This window comes from Leiobunum rupestre, chromosome 1 (genome assembly GCF_980474605.1).
Source record: "Leiobunum rupestre chromosome 1, qqLeiRupe1.1.hap1, whole genome shotgun sequence".
NCBI classification, from domain to species: Eukaryota; Metazoa; Arthropoda; class Arachnida; order Opiliones; family Sclerosomatidae; genus Leiobunum; species Leiobunum rupestre.
In genome coordinates this window covers 45,282,475-45,294,451 of record NC_143384.1, presented here as the reverse complement: position 1 = coordinate 45,294,451, position 11,977 = coordinate 45,282,475, and the positions used below count along the sequence as shown (strand labels likewise).

Genomic DNA, 11,977 nt, shown 5'->3' with positions numbered 1-11,977 from the left:
GAGAGCCATCGTTAATCTGAAGAGATAGACCAATAACCTCCGCGGAAAAAAGATCAACTCTGGAGGGGTAAAAACTAAAATTGATTATGATAAACGCGGTACTTCGTCCAGTAAGATTTCACTTGCAAAGCCTATCAGTCGAAATATAATATCACCATAAATAGTACAAAAACCATATACAAATAATAATGAACGAGGAAGCTTTTTCTGTGCTATTTATCTCTACAACTTATTACAGTATCGTGCAACGGAAAAAATTATAGGACATATATTAATATTTCTCTTCAGCGACCCTTAGGTACCGTCGGCATTGATTGTTTTAAGTTTTGTTACTTTTTCTTACTATTTTTACCAGTCATTTGCTAGTACAGGCTATTTTAAAAATTTGGTTTTAGCTTCCGAGAAGCATTGGTGATTGTATTACAGGCTTTTCATAATTATCAAACGCATAATAAACCTTGGTAACCAGGCAGTGTCTTTATTTCGGCGCGAACCGGCAAAGCGTATTGAGAAATGAGCATTATGAGGGGGACGGGACGGAAACGACGATACCGGACATGGAACTGAATACAACGGTATAATATTTTCGTGAAGCTAATCCTAATCATCATCTTCAGTTTCAAGTTCTTCAACCGTACGAAATTTTTGTAGATAACAATGGAATGCCACATAATATTACACAGGTATGCACTGGTCAGAATAGGCCAAAGTGAAAAGCTCTAAGGTACAGAATGTCAGTTTAATATGCGAACATAACCGTGCAGAACTGTATGAAATTTGAATAAAACGATAGTGATAATTAAGACAGCAGGCCCGTAGCCAGTATTTTTCAGTTGAGGGGGCCCACCAAATTCCTAAGGGGCACCCTTAAAATCAATTTGTTTCCAAAGACCTATGAGGCTACTTTAAATGAGCTTAAGTGGCCACACTGGCGTTATTAGGCGTTGGAACACGTGGTCTAAAAAATAGAAACTAAATTGATATAAAACGTAAATCGAAATTGAATTTGCAATCACCTTAGTTGGTCTTTATTTCTTTGTGTTTTACCACAAATTTATCCATACTTGGTCTTACAATGAATTGATTAGCAAATAGACTACAGTACTACGGGAAACTAACCTTAGTTAGTATAGTCCAATCAATATTTGTACTTGATTACGTGCCATATTATTGTTTCTGCTTCAGCTAAAACTTTCAACTTCAAACGAGGGAAGTGATACTAATATAGTATATTACGCAAGGTACACGAAATTAAATGATATAGTTTGGACAGTTGGACTTAACTCAATAGAATATAAGAATAGGCTATTTTTATTGATTTTGTTTATTTACTTTGATATTTTTCTCTGAGCACAATGATATTTTTGAGGGGGCAGGGCTTCTCAAGCTACGGGCCTGGATAATCCGTAAAAAAGCGAGCGAGCCATTGGTCGTGTATCCCGAAACGAACAACCGTGGCATTACCATACAGGCCCACCCTTCGTTCTCCCACATTGATTTACGCTGTTGCTCGGAGAAAAATGATATTTTTAAGGGGCACTCTCAGATTTTTTGAGGGGGCACAAATTATTTTTGAGGGGGCTGGGCCCCCTCAAGCCCCTCGCTTCCAAATTTACTACGCTGCTTGAGCGAGGGTGAGGCCTTGGGTATTAGCCTAGCTGATTATTATTATTATTATTATTATTATATACTGACCAAAGTCGATAAAAAGTTTTCATCGACTTTGTGAGTGCTGGTGGGTGAATGGCGGACAAGTCGAAGGTATCGGTGAGGGCGCAATATACGAATAATGTCTTCTCTTCATCAACGGAGGATTATTTCCCTTAGTGGTGTGTGGTTTTGTGGGTGAATGATATTGTTGAGGTCTGGATGCTGGGTGTTCTTCCAGGGAGATGATTTTTCAGCACCAGGTGGAATTAGGTATTCCTGTTGAGAGTTGGCCGGTTTATTCACTTCTTATAGAGGAATAGGTGAGGTCGCGGTAGAGGTTTCGTCCGCTTGGCAAATAGTGATCGCCTGGAGCGAAGTAAGATTTTGTCGGGTAAAAAGGTTTTTTTTTAGGCCAGCTTTGTAAATTAGTATCTGATGTAGCACAAGAGAGTCATGAATTGGTTTTAAATAGCAGTTTCGGGCTTGAGATCGCCACGAGTGTCCCTAGCCTTGTCCTCACGTATCCCCCCGTTGGCGGGGCCGTTACACATATCTCGCCCTGATTAATCAGATGGACGAGAGGACTGAATTGTCCCACACGTTACAATCAAATAAATAAAAGATGGTACATAATTTAAAAAATTGTATATTGTATTGTTTCTTTACTATTAATTACTATAATCAAGCTAGTAGCCTGATATACTAGTCTTTTATATCCCACTAGTCTTATAAGGTTACTAAAGTTGTGGAAACTGGTTCATTTAAATTAAAGGAATATTTTTCAGCATTAAAAGTTAGTTTATACTATGTTTATACTCATTTTAAATTTAATTTCCTATAGTTTCTTCAATAAAAACCAGCTAATAATAACACGACTCGACTTCAATATTACTCGACTCGAATACTCGTTGAAAAAAATTCGTACTCGATACCTGACTCGATTGCCTAAAACCAGTACTCGCACAACCCTACCGGAAGTGTAGGCAAGTAGGGCTTGATACTACCCTCCTAAGCATTGTAACCCGGCCACCTGTTTAAAGGCAGAATAAATAGCTAGATGACTTGGGGCGTAAGGTGGTTCCTTGGGTATTAGCCAGTTTAGCCTAGCGGATTATTATTATTATAACAAGAACCAGATAGCTGATTCTTGTAAGAACGAGACGGGAAAACGTAATTTGATAAATAGTTTCGTCATTGAAGTTAATGTCGTTTAGAAAGATCTAAATAGCTTCCATATTATTAGCATCGGCAAAAGATATATAGTAAGCGTTAAAGGGAATATAACCTCTGGTATTTCTGTCGCCCTCCGAGGGTTCCGATATTGTCCGCTAGCTACCATAGCTTTTCACACTAGCGGCGCTGATAATCGCGGATTGTGAAGGGAATAAAGGAAATTGATGGGGTCTTCCATAAAGAACGCGTTGGAGGTTCTATTCCCTTTAAACTGTTGATCTTGGTTGCCCTCTATAGAGAGGTAGCTACCACCAACCTAACATTCTGATCTAAGTTGGGTGGAAGTGAGGAGGCCTGCATTTACTTACGTAATCCATCCATCGTGGTCTCAAGTTCCGGCAGTTGAAGGCGAGACTGAGTTTGTCGGAGCAATGGGAAGTCGGAGTAATGGGAAGTCGGAGTAATGGAAAGTCGGATAAATGGGAGGTTGGAGTAATGGGAGGTTGGACAAATGGGAAGTCGGAGAAATTAGAAGTGGTTGAAACGGGAAGTGGTTGAAATGGGAAGTGGATGAAATGGGAAGTGGTTGAAATGGGAGGTCGGACTAATGGGAAGTCGGAGCAATGGGAAGTCGGAGTAATGGGAAGTCGGAGTAATGGGAAGTCGGAGTAATGGGAGGTTGGAGTAATGGGAGGTCGGACAAATGGGATGTCGGAGAAATGGGAAGTTGGAGCAATGGGAAGTCGGAGTAATGTGAAGTCGGAGCAATGGGAAATCAGAGAAATGGGAAGTCGGAGAAATGAATCCTCGGAAGAATGGACGAGTCGGAGAAATGATGTTGAACCCCGCCGTCTAGTAGCCAAGTTCGGATGATCGCACATAATGACCACTATTGGCTCTCCGTCATCCAACAAAGAGGAAATGTGGATTCTGTTTTAAATCCTTTTCTTCGAGGGGCTTCTCTAGACTGTTTATTTTTTCTTTAATTTGAAACCGTGTTGTTTTGTAATTCTTTCGTCTGTCTTGTAATCAAGTTCAGTTTTCTTAAGTGAATAATTTTCACTTAGAATTTGGACGCACCCCTTATGTTTGTGATCATTTTGTCCATAGAGATAGAAAAGAAATAGAGGCACTATTGTATCTGGCGAAGTTGACCGCGAGTTCCGACCCCTTTTCGCCAGTGTAGGAAGCCATGAGATGGGCAGATTACGTGGCGCCATCGACGCGCGGTGAAATGAAATACATTATGCCTTTTGGAAAATCAACTGTCTTTTGATGTAAACAAAGAAAGGATAGATGGCGTTGCAAATTCTGCCATCTGAGCTTTCATACATGCGTTGGGGGGGTTGAATTTTCCCGGTCAAAAACAGGGATGCCTTAACGCGGTAATCTTCCCTCTATTTCTTTTCTATCTCTATGGTGCCGACCCCCTTTTCGCCACTGTAGGAAGCCATCAGATGGGCAGATTACGTGGCGCCATCGATACGCGGTGAAATGAAATACATTATGCCTTTTGGAAAATCAACTGTCATTTGAAGAAACAAAGGAAGGATAGATGGCGTTGCAAATTCTGCCCATATCCGCTTTCATACATGCGCGAGGGGGGATGAATTTTCCTGGTCAAAAACAGGGGTGCCTTAACGCGGTAATCTTCCCTCTATTTCTTTTCTTTTGTCATTTTGATTTTTATTATATGTCGTCTGCTATTGAAGTGAAGTCTGCTATATAGTCCCTATCCACTTTTATCCAGAAATGAAACAAAAATAAGGAAACTAACTTATGCGTTTATTGTATAATTTATTATAATTATTATAATTATTGATTCCGTAACTCTCTGAAGGTATCTGTCGAATATCAAGTTTGGGGGAACAATTATCTTAGAAAAAAAAAGGGTCCTTCCTAGATATAGAAGCATGACAGTCCGCGGCAGCTACTTATGTTCCAAGAAACATACTGAATAAAGTAATATAATGTATCACTATACTTATCGTATTATGTATGTTGTTTATGATTTTGTCGGCTTATTCCTTTGGAACAAATGCCAACTAAATACTAACTAAAAACCACTTAATACCAACTAGTCCAGACTTAAAACCAACTCAATTTCGCTTAGTGGAGCCCACTTAAAGCCAACTTAAAACTAACTTAAAAATAATATGTAATTTTCTGACCACTAAAAACCAACTAATTACCAACTTAAAAAAAAAGAAGTATTCTCCATCCAACTTAATAATAACTTATTACCTCTTAAACTAGTTTATTAAAATATGCTGACCACTTGAGCCTACTTAATGTCAACTAAAATGTGAATACCAACTAAAATCCAACTTATTTTTTGGTAAGGGTATCGTTCTTAAAGTTTATATATGGTTCCTACTGATTCAGAGCTAAAGCATCGTAAGTGTTGAAGGCTCTTAAAATGTTTTCCTTTTCTTCTTTTTTTCATCCCATTTGTTAGCTTTCGCTCAGACCATCATATACTTTAACCAAAATCGCAATCACCGTTTTAATTATCTGGGGCAACTTTATAATAAACTAATAGAGTAGTGTCAGTGCTACATCACGCAACGTCACCCATGCTTTTTCCTATAGAGAAAAAAACGCGCCTAAAATGGCGGCCATGGCCAAAGCTACGAGGTGATACTACTCTATTAAGGCAGTTTTTCAATGATTTCTGGAATATATTGCATTATAGTTTGAGGTGATATCCACTTCTGCCACCAAATGTAATATATTTCTTACTGATTAAATATACCTGAATAAAAAGTTTACCGACTCAAAATAATTTTATTATCTCTAACATTTTATCCGAAAGCTTTATGACTCTTCTAAACCTAAAATCTAAATCTCCCAACTAAATGTATTTTTGAATTTTACAATTACAGCTTACACATTTCATTAGTTTTGCTGTAAATACTTCTTTTCACTTGAATTTTTAAAATACGTTTAAAATATATTCTTGCAACAAATTAATTCTGTTTTCTAATTTTAGGATGTCAAAGAAAAGAAAATTAGATCCTGTTCTTCAAAATTACTTAGACAATTGTGATTTTTATGTAAAGATTTCACCTCATGAAGATCAATTTTTTAAAATAGGGAGTTTTAATTTGAAAGTGCATCTATCCGAACAAAATTTATTTTTAACTCATAACAAAATAAATGATGTTCTATATTTATATGTAAGTGGAGATCCTGAAAAGTGTTTCATTTACTATGAAGAAATATATGATAAAAACAAAAAGGTACGATTTTAAAACTATTATGTAAAAACCAAGCATGGAATTCTTTAGAAATTGATTTACTTCATGTAGATTTTTATATGAATTTACTTATTTGATGTGTAGAATGGTGAATTTTTAATTATTAAAAAAACTATGAAAATTTTTTATAAAACATTTTTTTATTTGCTATATTTTTAAAAGTGGTTTATAGTAATTAAGAAATGTGTTCATTGAATTCCCTCCAAAAATCACGGGTCTAATGGGGGGGGGGGGGGGGGCGGGGGTATCAAACCTTATTATGTGAGCAATAATTGGAATGCTTCTTCATCAATAACTTGAGAGCTAAGCATCTAGTTTTTCTTGATAACGAATTTGTAATTGCACACATTTATTTAAATATTACCCCTTACCAAAAAATGAGTTGTCTTTCAACTACTTAAAGATGGTTTTAAGTTTGTATTTGAGACAAATACCAACTAAATATTAACTAAAAACAACTTTACACTAACTAGACTACTAAAACCCAACTAATTACCAACTTAAAGAAAAATATATTTTCCCACCAACTTAATAACAACTTATTACCCCTTTAATTTGTTTATTGAAGTATGCTGACAACTTGGGCCTACTTAAAACCAACTTAATATCAACTAAATACAAACTAAAATCCAACTTATTTTTTGCTAAGGGACTACTTTAAAATATTATGAATAACATTTCATAAATTAAAAACATTTGTATTTATTCTTTTTATTCGAAGCATTTCAGTGTGTCAGACTCATCAGCTTTATTTGAAAAACTGGTAAATGAAAAAAGTTAGTGTCATCAAAATTGGTTAACCCCCGGTAGCCATCCCTTCTTGATTAACATGGAATTACCTAGTTCCAAAATAAAAAACTACATGTATTCCCTTACCAAAAAATAAGTTGGCTAAAAACCACTTAGGACAACTTGTATTTTAACTTGGTTTTCAGTTTGTATTTGGGACAAATGCCTACTTAAAAATAACTTAAATCCTCTTTATTAATCAACTTATTTCCAACTAAACCAGAATCAACATTTACATTTAACTACTTAAAAGCAACTTAAATCCTACTAGGGAAACATATAAAAACCAACTTAAAAATATTATGTAATTTCCTGACTACTAAAAACCAACTAATTATAAACTTAGCAAAAGCAGTATTTTCCTACCAACTGAATAACAACTTATTACCCCTTTAATAGTAACTTGAAATATGCAGACAACTTGAGCCTACTTAATACCAACTCAATATCAACTAATAATGTGTATACAAACTAAATACAAACTGAAATCCTACTTATTTTTTGGTAAGGGTTAGATGATTTTTATTTTGGATCTTGCCTGTTTTTTTCCTTAGCATCCCTTACCAAAAAATAAGTTGGCTAAAAACCACTTAGGACAACTTGTATTTCAACTTGGTTTTCAGTTTGTATTTGGGACAAATGCCTACTTAAAAATATCTTAAATCCTCTTTATTAATCAACTTATTTCCAACTAAACCAGAATCAACATTTACATTTAACTACTTAAAAGCAACTTAAAAATATGTAATTTCCTGACTACTAAAAACCTACTAATTATAAACTTAGCAAAAGCAGTATTTTCCTACCAACTGAATAACAACTTATTACCCCTTTAATAGTAACTTGAAATATGCTGACAACTTGAGCCTACTTAATACCAACTCAATATCAACTAATAATGTGTATACAAACTAAATACAAACTGAAATCCAACTTTTTTTTTTGGTAAGGGATTTCCGGTGTTTTTATATAACTTTTTCATGTACCTGGTACAAGGTCTGATTTTTTTGTTAAATTTCATTTATTTATGTTACACAAATCTAGAAAAATGGTAACAATTGAAACCAAAATATTTTTTTTGTGGGACTAAAAATGCTTACACTTAATCAGTACAAAAAATCTGAAGATATACGTTTTTTTAAATTAATTTCAGATTTGTTTTTGGCCAGTGTCATGTCCTCTTTCGTATGATCTACTTTATGGCATGAAGAACTGCTTTTCTCTTTCAATTTCAAAAGTACAATCAGTTGATGTATGTGCACTTGATCTCACTATTAGCGTTCAAATAGGAAAAGACATAGTGAAAGAACATGAATTAAGTGATCCAAACGATAAACCAAATGAGTCACTGGTAAATGTGATCCAGAAATTCACTGATGATATAATTGTTCCCCAAGGTAATATCTGTGATTTAATATATTCAATACTTAAGGTTAATTTGGTCAAGAAATAGATTTCCTGATCCATGCCTAGTGTACATGTACCTCTCAAACAAATTGACATAAACTCATGAAGTTTATTCCATTTTGTAGCTAAGCAATTGTAGACTCCTAACGAAATTGTAATTATTTGTATATTCCCCCATCTTAAACGTTTTATAAGATTTGAGCTATGACCTCAATGGTTATATCTGAAAATGTCTTATTTTAAAAGTTTTTGATTGAGGAGTTGAACAATAAATTATTTTCTCAAGATAAAAATAATTCTTTGAGATTTTAATTGATTTTGGTTAATCAATATATGTATCCTACATCAAACTATTATCCCATTTCAAATAATTAAAGAGATTTCTCTAAGAATTTTACAAAAAAATAGTATTACAAGTCCTTTGAACAAACAAGATTATATAAGTAAAAGCTAACACAGTGGTAAATAATTAAAAAAATGTAATTAATTTGTTGTTTCGAATTAATTTCAGACAGATCAAGAGAAGAATACTTATTTAAAAGTCAGGTTTCACTCGTTTCGAGACTTATAATTTAATGTGAAAATTTACAAATGGTGCCAAAGTAGCTTCACATAATTTTATCATTTAAGTGGTACTAGTAAAGCAAGAATTGATGTTAATATTTTTTTGTGATATTATCAAATAATAGACCATAAAAACATTAACAAGAGTTACATTTCAGTTTTAGAATGGGCAGCATCACACTAGACAATGAAACAAAAAATTTTACTATTTTGGTATTTTTCCACAAATTGGATATTTTTTTTTGCCCACAAGTAAAATTTTACCTGTAACTGATAAAACAATAATAATTACAAATTTAGTTGCTGCAAAGGAATAGGAAAGGGAAAAGAGTATAGAGGCCAAGACAAAAGTCGGATGAAAAAGAAAACAAATGATCCTGGGAGTGGGCTGCTGGGGGAGCTGCATACATTTATGAATAATGATATAAACATTTTAACTTATACTCACAACCTAATAAATATACTTTGACTTAGGTAATGAAGAGCGTGTGGGAATCTGTGATGATACCAATTGCACAAAAAATTCTTTTGAATTATTCTATGACCAAATAAGATGTATTCAAGAAAACCTGCCTTCGGAAAGTTTGTTCTGTGAACTTCAAGATATGTCCGCTCTTACAGTAAACTTAAGACCATATCAAACTCAAGCCATTAAATGGATGTTAAAACGTGAAAATGTTAATGCCAATTCTAGAGATTTGCACCCATTATACCTTCAAATTAAAACTCTGGATGGGAAGATAATTTACATTAATAAGTACAACGGAAAGTAAGTGTACTTGGTACTTTTGATCACCCTCTCAATTTTGGTAGGGCTTGTAGGTAATTTTCATTTTAAAGGACCCCACCAGTTTTTGAAATTCGAAATAAAGCATTAACCGTAAATTTTTTGAGAAATCACTTGGTATGCAGTGTTTGTATTGGCATAGTATCATTTGTGTCAATCCGTTGATCCATGGTAGAGTCGTTGACCGATTCTATGTGGAATTACCCTTAGGTTTCATTACCACTTAAGCTTAAATAAATAAATTCAAAAGAAGCTGTATGGGCTGACTCCAACTCTACCATTTTGTGTGCAACATGCCTCATATTGCAGCGAAAAACCATTATTACTTGGCAGTTAAAGAGGCAGTACGAATGCACAATTTAATTTAACACCGATTGTTTTAACAGATTTTTATAATGCCTGTACAGTAATATCAAGTTTGTAGAAGTTTTTTAGAAAATAAATGTGTGCTCTCACATCAGAATGACAAAAAATAATGGTTCGCGAGAGATAATCATTCCTAGGCTGCATTATACATTTCTGAATTTTACCCATCTAGGTACTCTATTCATATGTAAATTTTATGTAGTATTTTCATTATTGTATTTTTTTAGAGTTGTAGAAACAGACATTCCATACAAACAACCGAGTAATCCTGGAGGAATCTTAGCAGATGAAATGGGATTAGGAAAAACTATTGAAGTTTTATCGTTAATACTCTTAAATCGTAGACCTACTTGTGAAAGTAATGACGTGCCCTACCAGTTTTTACCAAGAAGCCACGATGAAAGTATGGCTTGCGAATTTCAATGCATTTGTGGATCATCAAATGAGGATGAAGACAGCCTTGATTATGTACAGTGTTTTCTATGTGGTTTATGGCAGCATGGTTCATGTTTCAATTATGATATTAATGAATGTCCAAATGGCTATCTCTGTCCTCACTGTTGGGTGGATTCCAAAACAGTAAGTGTTTCTTAAATTACTATCATTATACAGAAACTGTTTCATAATTTATTCATAATGCAATTTTCCAATGTTTCTTTCAATTTTGAATTTCATTTAGTTAATTTAAATTCAATTTAACTAACAAATTTTTAATTTAATTAAGTCAATTTAAATTCAATTATACTAACAAATTTTGTTATGGACAAAATATGGAATTACAGACAAATTTATCAAAAATAAAAATGGTATGAAACTTTCAGTGACATGGTTTTAAAATTGGAAATAAATAATTAAAATGTTATGGTGACCGGCTTTAATTATTGTTGAAATAAAACTAACAAACAATCTAGTAATTTTTTCACAGGACCCTTTGAAAGCATTACCCATTAAAATTTAGTTCTCATTTTAATTGGCAAATAGGTATTGATTGTCTCTTAAAATTTTGAATTCTTTATAGTCTTATTTATTCCAGTACCAGGTCATTTTATTTTTCCATTAATTATAGAATAGAAGTTTAATTATTTTACTGAAAACATAAAAGTGCAAAATGCGTTCATTGGGCCAGCATCATTTACATGATACTGCAAAATGAGGATAAAAAGAAAAAAGATATATATTAATTTATATTAATTATAGGTTCCATATCCTTCCAAAGCAACACTTATTGTTACACCAGCTTCAATAAGTCATCAGTGGATTGAAGAAATTACAAAGCATCTTTCGAAAGGATCATTAACGTGGTTCAGCTATGAAGGTGTTAAGAGAAATAATTACATTCAGCCATACACCTTCTCATCGTATGATATAGTGCTAACAACTTATGAAACATTTCGAACAGAAATTAATTTTGTAGATTTACCACATTGTAAAAGTACGTTTATTTTTAAATTTTTTTTCAAAAATATATTCTAGATTAAAATTTAACTGCTCAAGACCATTTGTTTTTAACCAATTTTAAAATTTACCCAAGAACTGAAATGAGATTTTCCTAATATTCTTCATGCTATTAATTTTAATTAGTTTTACAATTTTTAATTTAACTTCTAAAAATATGCCTTCTATAGGCCTGCTTAATAAAGAATATCAATAGAATGGAATTCAAAGAGTACTAAGAAAAAATGATTAAAAGACCAACTGGGCATTGGGAATAGAAAAAGACGCAAACCTCGGAACAAATTGGCTGTGTAGGGAAACTGTCAAGCAAACGAACAAACCATAAAGAAAAGCTGAGCCTAAAAATTAAAAATTTTCGTAAGGTTTAGCTTTTTTACCATTTGGAATTTTTTTAGTAATCTTTGAGACAAAGAAAGGTCTTGTAGGTAGATAGACAACGTAGGGCCTTATATATTGGGCAAAGTACTAAAATTGATGGTCTGATAGCAATTCTCAGTCACATGAAGCAATTACACAAAAAAAAAAC

General features: G+C 33.5%; 1 protein-coding gene across 1 annotated transcript in view; it reads left to right on the top strand.

Moving 5' to 3' along the window:
* Positions 1-4,547: 4,547 nt before the first annotated feature.
* Positions 4,548-11,977, top strand: part of LOC149963066 (E3 ubiquitin-protein ligase SHPRH) — a 44,012-nt gene continuing 36,582 nt past the window's right edge. Inside the window, exons 1-6 of the mRNA XM_090180363.1 lie at positions 4,548-4,785; positions 5,816-6,065; positions 8,026-8,269; positions 9,318-9,612; positions 10,224-10,575; positions 11,194-11,428. Of these exons, the coding sequence (XP_090036489.1) occupies positions 5,817-6,065; positions 8,026-8,269; positions 9,318-9,612; positions 10,224-10,575; positions 11,194-11,428 (1,375 nt within the window). The 5' untranslated portion in view covers positions 4,548-4,785; position 5,816. The remainder of the gene's footprint in view (positions 4,786-5,815; positions 6,066-8,025; positions 8,270-9,317; positions 9,613-10,223; positions 10,576-11,193; positions 11,429-11,977) is intronic.